This window comes from Natator depressus, chromosome 10, assembly GCF_965152275.1.
Source record: "Natator depressus isolate rNatDep1 chromosome 10, rNatDep2.hap1, whole genome shotgun sequence".
Taxonomy (NCBI): Eukaryota; Metazoa; Chordata; order Testudines; family Cheloniidae; genus Natator; species Natator depressus.
Genome location: NC_134243.1, coordinates 33,484,320 through 33,503,781, shown reverse-complemented (window position 1 = coordinate 33,503,781; position 19,462 = coordinate 33,484,320). Strand labels below are relative to the sequence as shown.

Here is a 19,462-nt window from a genome sequence, read left to right as displayed (position 1 = left end):
TGGCCCTGCCCCTTTCCGCCCCGTGCATTTCCCCCATCCCCCATGTGTGGGGCCGAGCCTGCCTCGTGCATCCCCCCACATGCGCGGGGCCGGCTCTGCCCCTCCCCCGGCCGTGTATCCCCCGCCCCCCGTGGCTGCTCCGGGCCCGCTTGCCAAGCTGTCAGCTGATGGGCCGCATCACCCCGTAGTGGCGCAGGGAGCCGGGCAGCCCGGGCGCGGCTGGGGGCGGCGCGGGGGCGCGGGCTGCAGCGGGGTCGCTGCGGGAAGGCGGCGCGGCGCGGCAGGAGGCGTGCGAGGGGGCGGGGGGGCCGCGGGGGCGGTGCGGAGGGGGCCGGGGCGGCGGCAAATAGTCCTTTGTTTACATGGGCCGGTGGCTGGCGGAGGCGGCGCCGCCGGGGGAGGGAGCGCTGCGCTCGCACCAGCTGTTTCCCGCCTTGAGCGGCAGAGGCGCGGCGCGCTCAGCTGGGGCCGGCGCCCGCATGGAGTACTTCATGGTGCCCGCGCAGAAGGTGCCCGCGCTGCAGCACTTCAGGAAGTCGGAGAAGGAGGTGATCGGCGGGCTCTGCAGGTGGGTGCCGCCCGCGCGCCCGGGGGGGGCTCGCGGGGCGCGGGCCGGGCGGCGCGGCTGGCCGGAGCACGTGGGGCCGCGCGCGGCGCTGAAGCCCGGGGCCGCGTGCGGGGCCTGGCGGGCGCACCGCGCCGCCCGGCTGTGGCGCGTCTCCCGCCCCGGGTCGGGGTGCGGGCCGGGCCGCGCGTGCCCTGCCTGCCGGCCGCATGTTGGGGGAGCTTTAAAGAGGGGTGTGTTTACCACGGGGCCTGGCCGTGACTCGGCAGCCCTCCCGCGGGGGGCGGGCCCGCGCGCGCCGGGGCCGCCGGGACATGTAGTGCGGCGGCCGGGGCCCTGTGGGGGATGTAGGCGCCCGGCCACGCTGCCCCGCACAAAGCGGGCCCGGCCCTGGCGGCCGCGTGGGCCGGGTGCCGCGGCGGAGCGAGGAGCCGCCTGCGCCCCGCGGGGGTTGCAGCGCCCCGGCCCACGCGTGCGCGCCCCACGGCGCGTGCAGCAGCTGGCAGGGGCGGGCCCAACCGCCGCTCGCCACAGGCTGCGGGGAAGGAGCGGGCCCGGCCCAGCGCCCTGGCCATGTGGCCGCTCCGGCCGCCAGTGCTGGGCAGGTGCCTCCGGCGGCCCCTGCTCTCTGCCTGGAGAGCTGGTTACAGCCCGGGCCTTCGCCCCGAACGCGCCTGGAGCCGCGTGCGGGCTGCACGTGGAGATGCACCCCCTGCTGGGCCTGGGCCACAGCCCGCGGGCAGCTGGCAGCACCGCTGTGCGGGGCCGGGAGAGCCTTTCGGCGCCTCCTGGGGAGGCACGAATGATACCGCTCGAAGCTGGTGTCTCTCCCCACCCCGGGGGAAAATTAATGCCCCTTGTATGTTTGGACTTTGGAGATCCACTCTGTTGGGTGACTAAGTTAAACAGCACCGCTGTGGCCAGAGCAACGTGTTAAGTTAGTACATACAGCGGGGGAAACACTCAATACCTGCAGAAAGATGTTTCATTTACAAATTGGGGATATGCAAATTGCCAGCTGTATGGATACCTAAAGGTCTAAACGGATGTGCTAAGTAAGGCTCCAGAAAGTCCCTTTCATCATCATCTTTCATACTCTTGCCCATCTTAGGGGCCTAGAGGGATTTACTGTATAGAAAGAGTTGGAGTCTTACACTTGTGTACTCATCTTCAGAATGAAAACTGGGAGGGAAGTAGCCAGAATACAAAAATGCTGTAACTAACTTGGATCCATTTACAAAGGGGGACCTTCTATTGAGCAGCCTGCATGAGAAGGAAATTGTCCTTCGTGGTATTGTATTAATATTAATGAGGATCACAATTTGGTGTAGTCTTTATGTCATATGGAATTGCTTCGTACTTTAGCATAAACTAATACATATATATTTTAAAAAGTGCTTTCAGGGTATTCTCTTAATTGTGGGAGCAGCACTAAAAGTTCCTCTCTGCCTGCAGTATGCTGGCTTTATTTGAAATGTCTCTCAGCTGGCCTATTTCCTACTCAAATATCGGTCCTGGACAAGTGGTGATGGCTGTCTTTTTAGTTAACCGCAGCGGAGATTATAACCTGTGTTTGAAGGCCTGCCCCAAGGCGTGCCACCAACAGTATTCTTTCTGTGGCTCATTAAGCTCTCTAGAAATTTAGGATAGGAAAAAGAGGAATCCTTCCATAAGCACCTTGAAGCTGTATTAATCTAGAACAGTGGTTCTCAACCAGGAGTGCAGGGGCTGCGAGCAGGTTTCAGGGGATGCATCAAGTAGGACCAGTGTTAGACTTGTTGGGGCCCAGGGCAGAAAGCCTAAGCCCTGCTGTGCAGGGCTGAAGCCCAGGGCCCTGAGCCCGCCACCTGGGGCTGAAGCAGAAGCCTGAGCAACTGTGGGGGGGGCCCAGTGGCAATTGCTCAGCGTGCTACCCCTTAACACCAGTCCTGGCTTTTCTGTGTAGAGAATAGTTGTGGCACAGGTGGGCCATGGAGTTTTTATAGCATGTGGCGGGGACCTCAGGAAGAAAAAGGTTAAGAACCCCTGATCTAGAATATCATGCTTAGAAGGGCACCGACCATTATTCTGGGTAGAATTTTACGGAACAATGTATTCACTCATCCCCTGTGAAGCTTGAGAATAAAATCTGCATCTTTTCAGTTTCACACACATTGGATAGTTACAGGATAGTTGCCCATGGGGGGTGTTTTCTGAATTTTATTTTTTATTGTTGGGGTGGGGGAAGCACTGAGATGCATTTGTTTTAGATTAATCCACCACAATTTATGTGAGAGAACAGGTTTGTATCTGTGCTTTCACTTGGTGATTGGAACATTTTCCACTTGCCACTAGGATGACATTAACATCTTAGATCAGAGGTGGGCAAACTAGGGCCTGCGGGCCACATCAAGACTGCGGGACCGTCTTGCCTGGCCCCTGAGCTCCTGGCCAGGGAGGCTAGCCTCTGGCCTCTCCCCAGCCACGCCGCTGCTGTACCTCCAGCGCTCTGGCCCGTCGGGCAGTGCGGGCGGCATGGCTGGCTCCGGTGGGGCTGCGAGCTCCTGCTGCTCTGAGCAGCATGGTAAGGGGGCGGGGAGCGGTGGGGTTGGATAAGAGCCAGGGGGTCCTGGAGGGCAGTCAGGGGACAGGGAGCAGGGGGGTTGGATAGGTGTAGGAGTCCTGGGGGGCCTGTCGGGGGAGGGGATAAGGGTCGGGGCAGTCGGGATGGGGAACGGGGGTGGGGTTGGATGGGGATGGAGTCCCAGGGGACCTGTCGGGGCTGGGGTGTGGATAAGGGTCGGGGGAAATCGGGACAGGGAGCAGGGGGGGTTGGGTGGGGTCCTGGGGGGGTGGTTAGGGGCGGGGGTCCTGGGGGGGGGCAGGGTACAAGGAGCAGGGGGGTTGGATGGGTCAGAGGTTCTGAGGGGGGCAGTCAGGGGGCGGGGGTCAGGCTGTTTGGGGAGGCACAGCCTTCCCTACCCGGCCCTCCATACAGTTTCGCAACCCCGATCTGGCCATTGGGCCAAAAAGTTTGTCCACCCCTGTCTTAGACTGTAAGGGGATGACTTCCCATAGTCTCTTTCACTGCTGAAGGAGAAGATGAAGTTCTGCTTCAACACCCAGAATGCTGTAGGAAGGCTGTATCCCTAGAGTTCTTTGGAATATCGTGGGTTTGTAGAAACCCTGTGATCACTTTCTGTAGGAATTTCATTTTATTCTTAGACTTCTTATTGGTTTGGGTACACTTCTGCAGGAACAACTAGCACAGGTGAAAGTGAACCTGTTTTCAAATATCACCTTCATACTGATGAACAAGTCATTGGTATACAGGCTGGAAGACTGACTACTGCTTACGTCTCCATATGTTCAGTGTCTGTATACTGGTTTATTAAGTGGGTCTCATACTAAGTATATAACTTCAAGAATCTCCTATGAGAACTGCTTTTTGTTTAGACTGACTTGTCTCCTTCAGCTGTTTCATAGCAGCTTTATTCTGCTTAATAACTAGCCTGTGTTTGTACTTCACTTGGAAGATACCTGCATGCTAAGTGTGGCTATTTAATTTATTCCCAATAAATGACAGCTGAAGTTACAGAGACATGGACGGGGAGGTGAGAGAAACAAGCTTTTGCGCTTATTCAGAGCTCATCTTCGGGTCTGGGTGAAGTTACAGATATTTCATGATGCTGCCATAGAATCCCCTAATGCTGTGCTGCAAATTCTAGTCCAAGACTGAGTATGTCAACACTGGTTTATGTTCGTTTCCTCTGTCCTGTAAATGAAACATGGGGCAGAAGTATCAGGAACCCCAAGGCAGAACTGGTCCTCTGTCAGAGACTTACATGCAATTGGTACTCTTCGGATCCAGCAGATTGGATGGAGCCTGGTACAGTGCAGGCAGGTTCTAGGCAAGCTTCTTCCTGCCTAGCTGTATGAAAGAATCTTGCTTCTCATCTGCAGTGTCCTACCCTGCGCTGGATCTTTTTTGAGCAGAGACTGAGTCGTATTGAATTGTATTTTGGTGTGTTTGTGCATGCGGGGAAAGGGCTATGAATAAAAGTCTGAAGGGACAAGCATGAAAATCCATTGAACTCGCTTTATTTGTGACCAACGTCTAAATCTGCACTCTAGCCTCCCAAGGTAAAAGATCAAGGTACTAACTCCCACTGTCGTATTTAATCCACCAGGCTAGCTTCTAAATGCATTTTTCTCTGTTTAGTTCTGTCACTTTTTAAAAGTCTTTCACCAGGAAGAACAGTTGGGGGGGAAGGTTATGAGAGGTCCCCTGATGAGGAAATGGGTTCTTCCTCTTTCTCTCTTCTTAAGAACCTCTGCTTCCTAGATGGCCCTCTTGAGCCACCTTTGTCTAATTTCCCCATGGGCCAAAGGTTTAGACTTTCTCAGACACAGATAGCAGCTGGGGCTCATAGCTGTTCTCAAAGGAAAGCCGTAGCGGCCACATGTGAGACCTGAGGGTTTCACTTACAAAAAAAAAAAAATGTAGGCATCTACAGTCTGCTCCATCTTTAATATGGGGATGATGCTCAGAAAGGCTACAGGCCCACCTCAGGCCAGAATGGAGCACATCACTGACCCGTTAAAGATGAGGATGGCTTGGGATTTTTAGTGTAGAACAGTTGGATGAGTGGGTCTTGTTTCGGCCAACCCTGGGTTGGTCTTCTGGCTTGTGGGCACAGACCAGGGTATTTCTGGACGGATCCAGCTGGAGTTTGTGGGATCACTGATTGGTTTTGTGAGGATGCAGGGTAGGAAAGAGTTAACCTCAATATATGGGCCAGAGCAGCCTTCTCGATGGTCCTGCCAGCACCTGCACTGGAGTCATGCTTGCCCCATGAAACCCTGCTATCCACCTTTGGTATCCCTACAGAACTGCAGGGCCAGAGCCGATCTGCAAGATTATTGTTTGTCTTGAGCAGTGAAGTGGCCTTGGAGTTAGCAGTAAGAGACTGTCTTGTCTTCAGATCCTTCTGAATATATTTGTTGAATAGTCATGTGCTTTCATCTGTGTTTTCACTTGTGCTTTCACTCTTGCTGTGTGACCAATAGCACAATGGGGTTCCACGTTCAGTGACAGCGGAGTAAGAAGGTATTTCCCCTAACTGTCAGGCTGTGAACTCAGTATGGGCTCAGAGAGACAGGCTGGGTTCCTTTTTGCCCATCTTCCCCAATAACCAAGGCACTGCCAGATGTACGGCCCTGAGCGATACTTGTGCAATCCCATTGCCTTCACTAGGGTTGTTCAGGAAAAGTTAAAGAAGGAATTTTGGCTCAGCAGTTGATTTAGTTAAGAAAGCTGGTGTTCAAGACTGAATAGAGCAGACCTGTGCTCGCTGGGCTAATGTGAGCCAGTATGTACTTTAGGGGACCCTGAATATACATGGGCACAGGTCTGACAACTGCTCTTCGGAACAGAACTGTGCTTTAATATCGCACTCTTGTGGCGTGAACCCCAGTCTCTGTTCTCTTGTTGCTCCTCCCTTGGGGCTCTGGCTTTCAGAGCCTTGTTTCCTGGGGTGGTAAGAACGTGTCATTTATATAATGGCAAACCCTTGTTCAGGGGCTTTGCTCTTTTTTTCTCTCCTGTCACCTTGGCTTTGATGTGATGAACTTGTGGGTGCTGCCCTGAAGTTCAGCAGCTTCTTTATGACTTGACACTACTGGCTACTGACTGCACCCTTAGAAATTGAACTTCAGCCCACAAAAGGAGGAGAAGGTTGAGAGGTCAGGCTGAGTCTCTGGCCCTGTTGTGCCCAGGGGCTGGCTCATACCTGGTGTATTGGATTAGCCCATTTTGCACTTCTGTTGTATAACATGAACGAAAATGGGCAAATAAACAAATCTCCATTTGCAATGTCAAGCAATGTGATCTTTCTTCGCTCTAGGAAACAGTCACTAGTCTTTAATACTTTGCATTTGTATAGCTTCTTCTGTCTGAGGCTCTCCTCGCACTTGCAGTGTCTTCCCTTGCTGGTTGTCTTTGCAGGTTGATTGTAGCGTACTTGACACAGCTGGCCAGGACTGGTGCCTGCAAGACACATCAGGGTAGTTAACAGAGAGGAAAGTGGTTGTTAGGGTGAGTTAATACGGAATCTCTCGGGCTGAGATCTTGCTGGCTGTTAACAAGTGACAGTGGATAGCAGGTGGCTGGAAGCGCAATTTTCATTGTTCTTGAATGCCAGCATGACTTTAGTAACTGAATTCTCATGCAGTCTTGGCTATTGTACATACATAATGGAATAGTTCATACCCTTAGAAAGCTGCTTTCTATGTCTAATTCTTGATATAGCGGCTACTAACATCATGATGGGAAAATACACGAAATACAAGATAGTAATCAGAAAGACGTGGTCTGTGGGGGTGTTTTTTTTTTTTTTTTTAAGGCATGCATCTCATAGCTGGTCAGGGCTAGAAACCACCTCTTTAGCATTGTTAAGTAACATTCCCAGCTCTCCAATGGCCTAAAGCTTTTCGGTGATTTGCAAGGTATGTGACCTTTGAAATTGCCAATAGTCTTTCCTAAAGTATTGTCTCTGTCAGTGGGCCAGGATTGCTATTCCAAGGCCTGGCACATGAATCAGTCTCCTGTTGCTCTGCGACATGGGCCACATGTGCAGGTTTGTTAGGAGGGTGAGGCTGCTGGTCGTGCATTGCATGGAAGGCATGGAGGGGTAGATCCAGAGCTGGGGGTACTGTGTAAACACTGCTTCACCTTGTTGTGGAGTTCAACTTTTGGTTTTAATAAAATATATTCTGTATTAGCATTAAGGCAGCCGGTTCTCTCTTCCTCTCCCGGGCCTCAAAAATGCCCTCTGTTGAGGAATAGTCTGGACTAGGAATATGGGTTGGCATGGTTTTAAACACTAGTGTAGACAGAGTTTAAAAACTTGTGAGCCGGTCTTGGTCAAGCCCAGGTTCCCCTGCAGGACTGACCACAATGTTTCTTCCTCCCTCTCTTCCTCCAGCTAGCTGCTTGGTGGCGTTTGGTGTGGGAAGTGTTTTCCTGGCCAGTCTGCCAGATCACTCGGGAACGGAACGCGCAGCAGAGGCAGCAGGAAGCAGGCGGGAGCCGTGGCTTTGGGTGGGGTGGGGGCTGCCTCTGCTGGGAGTGATCATCTGGAAGCCATCAGCAAGAGGGGGAGGGGGCCTCTCATCCGATTCTACCAGGGCCACACACACAGGCTGGCCCTGCAGGGACCTCAGCTTAGATGCTTGGCTCTTTCTTACCATGGAGAAGTTGCGGGGGGGGGGGGGGGGGTGGCGGTGGCGGTGAGTAACCAGAGGCCCTTGCTGCAGCTCACCAGCTCTCTCAATCTTTTAATCCTCCCTCTTCCCTGCCCAGCCCTGCACCTTTCACAGCCCTCAAACACATCCTGGAGGAGCTGTGACTCCTCAGCTGCTGCAGTGACCAGCTCAGGGCCAGGCTCTGCTCCGCTGGTACCGGAGGGTCCCTTTACCTTGGTCTTGCTTAGCACCTTCGAACTGAAGCATTCCAAAGACTCTTCCCATCTCTCTGTATTGGAGTCATTGTGTCCAGTGATGAAATGGAGCCCCGCAGGGACTGAACCTAGCAATTTCATAGTGCAGGTAACCAGTCCGCATCAGGGTATGACAGCAAGGAGAGGCAACTGCGTCCAGTTGAAAGTGAATTGGTTGTTCAATGGAGTAGAATGCAATGACCAAGTTAGAAGTTGGGCAGACTGCTGGGGTGACGCCTTGTCTTAGAAGAGGTACCCTGGGCTCTAATGAATACGTATGTCTAGGCCCTCCGTACTAAGCCTCATCTGAAAGATGCAGTTTCCCTAGTCTCATGCCGGGGCATTGGGTTTTTTTAATATTAATTCAAGGAGGAGTGCCACCTACTGCGTCACCACTTTCTTCAGCACCTTGGATTTTCTTTAGTGGCCTCCTAGCCAAGCTTTGTTCTGCTCTGACCCTGCATAGCTCTGGAGGTTGCAAGAGATCCCAGCCTGCGGTGGTGTGGCTGTGGAATGAGAGTTGGGGAGCAGGCAGTCTTTGAATCACACCTGCTTGCAGTGAGGGTGGGGAAACTCCTCTTCTCCCCCATCCCTCAAAAACAAGATGGTGTATTGGGCTCAAATAAACTGTTGTCATTAATAGGAGCAAAGTCCCAAAGCAGTTAGTCTCTCAGTTTGGAAAGCTGATTGCTCCCCCAACCACTGGAATGGTGTGATGTCCCTCCCAGGTGTGGTCCCCATTCCTAGCTCTTCCCTCCCTCTGCCCTAAAATCACCTGGATGCTGCTCTGTCCTTCAGGGGCAGCAGCACCTTGTCCTCTACCTCTTCTGGGCAGAAAGTGCTTTATGTAGGAAGTATGAGGCTGATGGGGCCTGGTTAGTTTCTGCCGGCACAGTGGCCCAAGAGGGAGTGACTGACATTGACTAGGTTTCTGTCCTTCCTTCAGGAGGATCAGCACCATCTTTACCCATAGGACTGTCCCATGTAGTAGATCTTAAAATGCAAGGTCCCAGCAATCCCTGAATTTAAATACCCGGAAAAGGACCTAGGGAGTGAGTTCTAGCCTCAATTTGGATTAGCTGCATTCCCCAGACGCCTCCAAATTCTCATGAAAATGACCCCCGCCCAACTCCAGGTGTAGGTGTGATCTCAGGTTGTGATCACTGCCTGGAAAAAGGACTGTAGATCTGTAGCTTGAGGTGAAGTGCAGGAACGGCTGCTCCTCCATCTCAGGAGAATAGTCTTTTGTTTGGTTCCCTGAAAGTTTCGTTGACTACCAATCTGGTCCTTGCAAAACAGGTAGCATCTGGGAAGAGCACCCTCTGGGGCTCTATCCTGTAATGTAGTATATCGTGGTAAAAAGACAGGTTTCGGAGTAACAGCCGTGTTAGTCTGAATTCGCAAAAAGAAAAGGAGTACTTGTGGCACCTTAGAGCTTATGATGCATCCGATGAAGTGAGCTGTAGCTCACGAAAGCTTATGCTCAAATAAATTGGTGAGTCTCTAATCTGCCACAAGTACTCCTTTTCTTTATGGTAAAAAGAGTGAACCTTCATCTTCAGGTTTGGAGTTGGCATTGCCTGTCCTCTTGAGCATTGCCTGTCTCAGCTAACCCTCTGTCTCCCTCTCAGCCTGGCCAACATCCCACTGACCCCAGAGACCCAGCGGGACCAGGAGCGGCGGATACGCAGAGAAATCGCGAACAGCAACGAGCGAAGGCGGATGCAGAGCATCAATGCTGGCTTCCAGTCTCTGAAAACCCTCATTCCACACACAGACGGGGAGAAGCTCAGTAAGGTGAGGGGGAGTCTGTGTCTGTATGGCTGTGAGGGTGTGCACATGCTCCAGGGTGGGTGTCCAGATTCTGTCTGAGCTGCCAGAATCCTCTAGCTATTAACTTGTTGCTGGCCCATTGCTTTGTAGCAGTGACGTTCTGTCATTAAGTAACTCAATCTCCCAACCATGTGAATCTAAAAAAATCTCCTAAGTAAAATAAGCTCACGCAGAAAACTTCAGCTTGTAGTTAAGGTTGCTCCTGTGATTATGTAATGAGACGACGAACTTGAGGGGGGCGGGGGGAAGGTAGCGTGAGCACTGAAATTATAGTGAAGGTAAGTAATATAGAAGTTCCCTTAGCCTTGCAATTCATAGACTACACTAGTGATATGTTAAGAGTGTGTAGACGTGTTGTAGAGCAAATATGCAAGCTGCATTTTTCATGTCAAACCAATGAGTGGCATGGCAAGATAACTAGAAGATTTAGCAAAAAGAAAAGGAGTACTTGTGGCACCTTAGAGACTAACCAATTTATTTGAGCATAAGCTTTCGTGAGCTACAGCAGCTCACGAAAGCTTATGCGCAAATAAATTGGTTAGTCTCTAAGTTGCCACCAGTACTCCTTTTCTTTTTGCTGATAGACTAACATGGCTGCTACTCTGAAACCTAGAATATTTAGGTAAATTACTGTCACTGGCCACTTCCCTGCTCTTTAGTGAGTAGGGATTGTAAAACTGATGGTCTTGTTGCCTCATATAAGGCTGTTACCAGTGAAGCAATTTTACCTGTGCTAGTAGAATGTTCTGTGTGGGGAATTCCTGGGACACGCACCTGTGATGTGCCTTAAATACCCAGGACATTGAAACAATCAGGGTGGCATAAACATGGAACACTCTGTGTGCATACGTTGGTGCTAGGTCCCGGAGCGCTGCTTCTGTCCTGAGCAATTCCTCCCAGGAGTTCCGGAGCAGGGAGTGGTGGTGGTGGTGACAGGACTAGTTCATACATTTTGGGGGCGGGTTTAGAAGTATCTTAAACCCTAGAGAGCTGAGAGCCCTTTCCCATCTCCTGCAAGACTTAGGAGCGCTGCAGGAGACAAGGAGCAGAGTCTCTTATCTTTAAGAGTTCTTGGACTTTGCAGGACAGGATTCTTTTGCCAGTGAGCCCCTTACAGCTTCTTGCGAGCAAACTGGCTTCCGATGAAGCACATCACGGCCTAGGCACACAGCCAGTTAGGCACTGAAGCACTTAGTTTCTACTAATATAAGACCAAGGAGCCCAGCAGGGCTTAGGTGCTCCTAGATCTCAGTGTTGCTAAAGTTCCCCATGTTGTTGTCTGGGCTACCTGGCTTGCTCTGTTCCCTCTTGACCTTTCTGGAGCATATAAAGTTGTGGCAAACAGTGCTAGTAACTTTGGTCTTTGCAGCTGCTATTTATGGATGCTGCTGTGAATGTCTCGTGTAGAGCCACAGCTTGCTATGACTTTCCTTTTGCACCTGAAATGTCTTTTAAAATTGCAGGCATCTGAACAGCCCTGCTATTCAAAAAGGATTAATTGAACCCCTTTGGATTGTGAAATGACTCCTGTGACTTACATGGAGCCCTGCAGCCCACCCTACATATCCCGTCGGTGTGAGAATGTTTGTCACATGTTTGCTCTCATCCTTATGCAGGGCTGTAAATGCTGCTCCTGCCAAGCTAACTAGGCAGCTGTTAATGATGCTTCCAGAAAGGAAACGTGGTGGTGGTTTGGGGCCTGGGGGTATGTGTGTGTGAAGGTCTCTGCTTATTGGTGCAGCATGGGCAGCAGCAGGGTGGGCATCTGCCATGTTGGCCTGCCATTGTGCTTAGCTGACCTGGAGAGAATGCCCTCCCCATGGAGGAGAGGGGACTTGAAGTCTCATTCAGTTCTTCTCAGATTGAGATCAAAGGGGTCGGTTAGTGTCTCATACACTGGTAGATTTTGTAACATAGAAACTTGTACACTAGGAATTGGGCTGAGACCAAGCAACTTGCATCGCAGGCCACCAAGTAACTCTCAGATGCTAACCCCTGGCTCTTTGGGGCATAGGCTCTGGGGCTTCCAGGAGGTGCTGTGGGTGGTCTAGGAGGCTGGTGCTGGCATGGCCCATTGGCAGAGTGCTAGGAGCAGGTGTAAAGGCAGGTCCAGAACAAGTTGGGGTTCCAGCTGGGGAAGGAGGTGGCTCACGGCTACCACCAGCGCACTGAGGGCCAAGGTACATTTCATTCTCTGGGGGGAGCTCCTTTTAGCACTTCACAAGCACTGAGGAGTCTTTCTGGTCAGGGGTTGAGTGGGGAACACTTGTGGCTTAGGGGCCTGGGAAGCAGATGACTGGGGGCTCATCTTCACAGGGAGCTACTACACTGACAGGAGAGTTAATCTGGGAGTAGTGGCAGTTTGTCTCCTACCCCCAGTCGCCATTTGGTGCAAGGACTCCAGCTGTCTGACAGATGCTTTTTGGAAGAGGTACAGGAACAAATCTCCAGTTATATTTGTTGGTTGGGGGGGAATATCGAGGGGTGGGGGGCATGAGAGGGGGGGTGACGACACACTGACCTTCCTGTGCCACTAACCCTCTTTGCTGGTTCTCCCAAGGCGGCGATTCTCCAGCAAACAGCTGAATACATCTTCTCCCTGGAGCAGGAGAAGACTCGGTTACTGCAGCAGAACACACAGCTCAAGCGGTTCATCCAGGTAGTACAGCTGCTGCTTTTCTCTCCGCTATTCCCCTTTTCTACCTCTCTGCCAGGAAAGCTCCAAAACACAGAATAACCCAGGCCCCTTAGCAAGCATGAGAAGCATTTGTATTGCCCAATGTAATCCCCACCCATCCCGGTCGGTATTGGTTAGCTGATGGAATGTCGCTGGGTCTCCCTCTGCGTCACCTGGTGGAGTTACTCTGCTCTCTCTGGGTGTGTGGCCAGTCAGGCCTCCTGCTTCTCCCACAAACTCTTCTAGATCAGGAGTGGAAACCCTGCGGGGATGGGAGGGGAGACTTCCTGCCGCTTATCCTTGTGACACGGTGAAGTTGGGTATAGGCCTCTTCCCTGCCTGGCTGTGTATCCCAGTCATCTTGACCTGTCCCTGTGCTGGCGTGATCCAGATCTCAGAGCTTTGCTGCATCTGTTTTGCTGGGAAACTGACAAGAAGCAGCACAAACCTGATGTAACCTGCCCCTGCAGAGGGCAAAGTGAATGGGGAGTTGCTCACTGGATAGGATGTCCTTAAGCTGACTGGCTGCTCCAGGTGCCTTGTTGGCAGTGACTTTCCACTCTGATAATGTGCTCCGTGCTTATGTAAGTAAGGGTCTGGTCTGTTTAAGGGTGTGGTTTGGGTTCCTGACCTGCATCCCCCCTGCTCTCCAGCTCTGGGACCCCACACAGCTGTGCCAGTGCACCTTGGCTTAGCTAGCTGGGACTGTGCAGGCAGAGGCTGCAGCCATGTAGCTGTCAGCACTAGTGGCGAATGCATGATGAGCCCACAGCTAACTTTTGCGGGGGTTTTAATATTCTGGCAGGGCCAAAGGCGAGCTCGTTTTAACCCCTCACTGGTGGGATGGCATTCACAGTGCTGCACTCCTTGCTACTCCATTTCGGTGTAGCAGGAACTTGGGCCCTAGCTGGGGAGCTGACTGTGTTTTAAAACTGGATAAATCTGTTCACATGTGACCAAAATATTGATGGCTTTTACAGGCTGGGTTACAGTTCTCGGGCGTTTCTGGAGAGTTGTCCGAGAAGGCTGTAGCGTGGCTGGAGTGTGTCAGCGGCTCATCCCTGGCTGTGATCTTGTTGGCTATCAAGTGAAGCAGGATCAAGCCTGGGGACAGAGTTTGTATGGGAGACTGACACAAGCTCAGGGACACAGCAGGAAGTGCTGGTGGTGACTGAGGGGAGAGAGCACTTTCCCTGGGCATGGGTCCTGAGCCCAGCATTGTGCCAGAAAACCACTGTGCTCCTGGAGGTGTCCCGAGCTGCTCTACCAGATTGTTTGCTGAAATATGTGTCACTAGGAGTTTTAACCCCCCAATCTGGGCAAGTGCCAGTGGGGTAATTAGTAACTGCTGGGACTTAGCCCTTTTCATCTATAGGTCTTTTTTTCACAAAGGGGCGGGGTGAAGGTTATTATCCCCCCTTCAGAAGCTGAAGGATACAGAAAAGCAGTCTCCTGACGCTAACCATTGCCACTGCTGCCCTCCGTTTACCCTGATATGGGTTCTTCACTTGCTGTTGTCCTGTTCCTGTGTGCTGCTGTGTTCCATTCCAGAGGTGGCTGCACTTTGCTTTGCAATCTGTGGCATGCTCTGGGATCCCTGTGGTGATGGAAGGGTATTCGTTGACAGGCCCTGTGGTCACTGTTTGGTCCCTTTGCCTCTGACTTTGTTTTATTGGCAGGAGTTCAGTGGCTCCTCCCCGAAGCGGCGGCGGGCAGAGGACAAGGACGAGGGCATTGGGTCGCCGGACATCTGGGAGGACGAGAAGGCAGAGGATCTGCGCCGAGAAATGATCGAACTCCGACAGCAGCTTGACAAGGAGCGCTCGGTCCGCATGATGCTGGAGGAGCAGGTGAGGCCTGTGCAGGGGGTGTAGACCAGCCGGTGCAAGGAGGGTGCTCTGCTCTCCAGGCAGGGGTGTCTGGGGGAGCTGACAGCCTCTGAGGAGCCTGTTCAGGGTAGTGACTGGAGGAGGAGAGGACCCAGCCTGTGCCACCTGCTCACCAGCAGATTGACTCCTCAGGGAGGCAGCCGTCTGTGCTCCTGGCCCCTTGTGCTTGCAGCAGGGTAGTGCAGGCAGTCTGCAGTCTTGTGGCGCCCTCTAGTGCACGATTGCAGATCAACCCAGATGAGATGTGCTGAGACACTAATTTCTCTGAAGTACTATCTGCCAGGAATTTCTTTTTGTCTTGGTGAAGCGACTACAATTTGTAAGCAGGTAGAGTGGGATCCTGGCACTCTGCCGGACGCTTTGTGCCGTGTCCTGAAGAATATACGTGCTGCCTTCCCCGTGTTCCAGCCATTTTCCCCCTTGGCTCAGGAGCTCCCTGACATGCTGTTGCTGCCCTTGTCATTGTTTGCCTGTCAGTTGCCTACGTTCTGTGGTCACAGCATGTTCTTGTAGCCCATCAGGGCTCTGGCTGTATCCGCCTCAGCCTTGCTGGGCACGCTCATGTCTCTTGATGGGCCACGTCTTCACTGGTGTGTGTTGGAAGGCGGAGCAGGGCTGCTCCTTACCTCCAGGTCACATCTGTGTGACAGAGCTGTGTCTGTGATGGATGCCTGTGCTGTCTCCCTAGGCCAGGATGTGCAGGTTGGCTGTTGTCTACGATTTTTGCTCCTGGCATTGAAATGTGGGGCACCTCAGTGCCCTCCTTGAGGCACCCCAGGGAGACTCCTGGAAGTCCGGTCTGTGGCTGGCCCAGAGTGCTTCAAAGGGTAAATCTCAAAACTCAGCCCTGAGCTAGTCAAGATAGTGGAGCACCAAACTCTGCGCTTGCACGCCGTGATGGTGCAGACTGGGCTGTGAACTACTCGGTCCAGTGAAGCACACGGCTCCATTCCCATTGAAGCCACGGGCTCTGCCCAGTGCTGGTTCCTTGGTGCGCTTGGGCCTTCAGGCTTGAAGCCTGGATGCGGAGCTCTAGGTCATGAAATGAGGTGGAAACTCCACAGTTAAGATGGAGGTGCTGACGCTCCCTCTCTGAGGGCTCTGGTTCCAGGCAGCTTTGCATCAAGGCCTTCAGATTTCTCCCCCTCCAGAACTCATCCACTGAAAGGGGAGAAGGAGTGCAGATTCTGAGTATTGGTGCATGCTTGGTGCCTACCCTGATTGCTCCTGGTTCCCTGCAAGGTTTCAATGAGGCCTTCCTTATCTGCTCAGAAGCATCCCTCTAGCCTGGACCCAGCAGATGGAGTTGGAGCACTTGTGCTGAGGCAGTTGGCTCTCCCAGCACAGGAGATTTTGATATCTCTGCTTTCCAAATCTAAGGCCTCCCAACTCCTCTCCCAATCCCCTCAATAATTCCAGCTGCCTGCATCAGGGCAGGCAGAGAACCAGGCTGACAGAGGCTGCTCTCTGGACTCAGATGATGCTAAATTCTCTCCCACTGTGGGAACGCCAAATTCGTCCTATTCATGTGAGGATTCTGCTCTTTCTTGGTTCCTACTGAAGCTCTTCAAGATGGGTGACTTAGAGCTGAAGCCAGTCTGGGATTCCACAAGGGCCATGACTGTGAAGTACCTGGGCTAGGAACTCTCTCCGACCAGGTTGTCATGCTCATTTACTTCATTTTGGCTCAGCTGGTGAAAGAGGGGTGGGTGGCAGGCCCCTAACGCAGACCCTCTCGCAAGAGCTGGAGGGGAAAAAAAACTGTTCCCAGAAGATGGTGCTAGCTGGGTCTCCCTCCCACTCTGAGACCATGTGGTGGAGTTGGTTGTCGCTACGGGGAAGACCAGCCATGCTCATAGTCCTGCACCCCTGTGCTCTCAAGTGTGTCTCCTGGCTTGCCCCTTGGGTCGCTCCGAGTGAGGGTAGGGCAAGGCTGTGCTTGGAAAGCTGATTTGACCTTCCTGTTGATCTTCAGAGGTCCTTAGTGGTTGCCAGACTTGGAGGTTCAGGTGAGTGCTATGGACTCTTGAGATTCCACCCCAAGACGGTGTCAGATGCCAGCCTATTGGCCTGCCAGCTCTCCTCACGCCCACCCTGGTGAGGCCTTTCCCCGTGTGTTCTGTGCTGAAAGGTCTTCGGCTTCTGCCTTGAGTGGACTAAAGCCCTAAAAGAGCCATCCAGGTTTTCGCAGCATTTGGCAGTGCCATGACTACGTCGAAGTGCCTGGAGTGATGCATGGTGCCATGGCCCGGCTAGCTTGGAACTTGGCTGCCGTTTCAAGGCAAAGCTGTCCCCGTGGGCAGTCTCAGTGTGTTTCTGTTGCAGAAATCCGGTAACACAGTGCTGCAGTCTCTTCTCCACACATATAGAGCCTCACTGCCTTGATTTGCTCTCAGTAGGGAATGCCATTTCAGCCTCTGAACCTGGTCCCAAGGCCTGGGACCCCTTGTTGTTCAGCCCTCAGGGAGGTCCTTTTTTCATTGCAGATGTCCCTTATTGCCTATCTTTTTGTATAAAGTTTTTTTTGTTTCTAATTTACTGTCTCCTCTCAGGTGCAAAACATCCAAGCAGCTGAGACTTTGAAGAGCTGTCTTACCCCACTGAGGTGTCTATATTAAAGCACAGCGTGTTCTTGCCACTCCATTGGCTGTACTCCTTCTTTTGGTCATTCTGTGAGCTGCTTATTGTGCGTGCACCTCCTGTGGGACGGTATCTTTACGGAGGAGAGAGTCCCCTCTCTTCAGAGAAGCAGAGTGAAAGGGATCAGTCAGACAGGGTTGTCACCTGCCCACCCAGTGCCTCTGATTTGGGGGCTCTTTTCCAGGTGTTCTGCTTGCACTGTGTTGCTGTTGGTGCTTAGGTTCTGATCATCGTGACTTGTTATGGGAACTTCACCTTCAGCAGAACTGAACGAAATGACTGGAGCTTTTGGAAGGCTGCATTTATATCCCCTCTGGAGCGTGACTGGTAGGGGGCCTGGCTCATGCCCCAACCTACTACCGCTGCCCCAGGGGCTGAAAGTCCTTTCAGAGCAGTGGGAGTCCTGTTGGTCTCATGCTAAGATCAAAGAGCAACAATCCTGTTGCAATGGTCTCCTCAGAGGAGTGGAGTTTCAGGTGGATAATTTCCCTGGTGGCCAAGCAGAGTGGAGGGAGTTGCCCGTCTCTTCCAGCGCTGGTGGTAGTGATGGCTGGAATTCTCAGTAGCATGGCACGTGGATCACACTGGTACGGGAGTTTGAAGACAATGAATTGGCCCTTGCGTTTGTGGAGCAGAAACTTTTCAGGAGTCCCCTGACTTGATCCTGTGCAAGACTGCACATAACAGACTCAGCCTTCCAGCAGGGGACATCCGTGCTGACCAAGGAGTGGAGCCCAGGCTCCAGAGTCATGTTAGATCTGCATCTGACTCATATCTTCCCTTATGGGACCCTGGAAATCTCCAAGCAGTGTTCACCTAACACCCAGCCTCACTGCATTCCTCCCAGAGGCACACTGTCGGGAAGACAGGCTCTTTCCTATCTCTTTGCTTCATTCATCCCTCTTCACTGCAGGAGCGCAGCATTAAGGAGTGTGTCGGCCACATGCTGCCACCTCGTGTACCTGAGGCACTGGTTGCAGGGGCCTCACCACAGAGGAACATCCTTTGGCATTTGGCGCTGGTTGCTCCCAGCAGTTGCCGAATTCTCTTGCTGCTGCTGCTTCTATGAGCAGCTCTCCCTCATGGAAGCCTTTGGGGGTGGGTAGTGTGAGGACCCGTGATGTGCTGTCGTGGAATCCCTGGCACTGAAATGGATTCCACCATAGTACCAAGCCACCAGACTGCCTTGGCGCCGTCTTGATAAGCAGGGTTGATGTATGTGTGAGGGTGGGGTTGTGCTCCTCTTCCACACCCAATGGTATGGGCTCCTCTCTCTGATTGGCTGGCAGGTGCGCTCCTTGGAGGCCCACATGTACCCTGAGAAGCTCAAGGTGATCGCCCAGCAGGTGCAGCTCCAGCAGCAGCAGGAACAGGTGAGATTGCTGCACCAGGAGAAGCTGGAACGTGAGCAGCAGATCCGAACGCAGGTGAGTGCGCTGACCCCGCCTCCCATCTCCCACCGCCCCAACCCCCTTGAGATCACATGTGGCCCAAACGCTGACCCTGTCCTTAGCTCCTCTGCAGGGAGATTTCAGATGGTTTTGCCCACAGCCTCATGTGCAGGTGTTTAAATCCAAGGGTGTTGGGGGGAGCGGCCCGATGACACGATGCACCTCTCATCAGGAAGACCTTGGAGTCTTTCCATCCTCGGGCTGGCTGGGGCTGAGAGCATGGCGTTGGCAATGCTCTCGGCTCCAGGGGAGGGGGAAGGGGCGCAGCGCGTATGGCCCTCTCGCACCTCTCCTGCTGGGAGGGGGCGACGTGGCAGAGAACTGTCTTCCCAGCTTGCAGGCTGAGGGCATCATTTGAAGCTGCTGCTGGGGGAAGGACTGGCTCCTGAGTGTGGCTATGGGGGCGGTGGGAGAACCACAGCTTGTAGCTTAGTCCTTTTGCTCTAATCCTCCATCCAGAAGTCTCGGTCACATTCCATAGGTCCACCTCTCTCTCCCTTGGGTAGCAAGAAGCTTTCTTCACCACTGGTGGTGGTCCCACCGGGGAATGACCATGTTGAGGAGGGCCTGGGTTATGTTGGATCAGATCTTGTGTCTGAATGCCACTCTGCGGGGGGAGAGCTAGACCTAGAGAACGTGACCTTTGGCTCTGCTTGGGCCCATGCCAGGTGTGGTCTGGTTAATGCTGGGTGGACAGCTCTGCTGGCTGGAGTGTGATGTCCCCCTAGCAGGTGCAGCATAGTTGGCAGGAAGGTGAGAATCTCCCTGAGTGCTGCCTGGAGGGGTCCATCCAGGAATAGGGGGAGTTCATTGCCAGTTCAGTCTTTGGCTCTTATGCTGAGGATAAGCAGGGGCAGTTCTTGGGTTCTGGTTTGCAGAAGTCTGTCTATGAGGACCTGATAGCTCTCCTCACGCAGGACATCTGTGAG

At 53.0% G+C, this 19,462-nt stretch overlaps 1 protein-coding gene across 3 annotated transcripts in view; it reads left to right on the top strand.

Annotated features, from left to right (window-relative positions):
* Positions 1 to 363: 363 nt before the first annotated feature.
* The window catches only part of TFAP4 (transcription factor AP-4), a 32,827-nt gene continuing 13,728 nt past the window's right edge, over positions 364 to 19,462 (top strand). Inside the window, exons 1-5 of one of the 3 annotated variants that reach the window (XM_074964671.1) lie at positions 364 to 568; positions 9,675 to 9,840; positions 12,437 to 12,535; positions 14,233 to 14,403; positions 18,372 to 18,455. In XM_074964671.1, the coding sequence (XP_074820772.1) occupies positions 480 to 568; positions 9,675 to 9,840; positions 12,437 to 12,535; positions 14,233 to 14,403; positions 18,372 to 18,455 (609 nt within the window). In that variant the 5' untranslated portion in view covers positions 364 to 479. Of the gene's footprint in view, positions 569 to 9,674; positions 9,841 to 12,436; positions 12,536 to 14,232; positions 14,404 to 18,371; positions 18,510 to 19,462 lie in introns of all 3 variants that reach the window. The other 2 variants (XM_074964670.1, XM_074964672.1) reach the window with 2 other exon arrangements.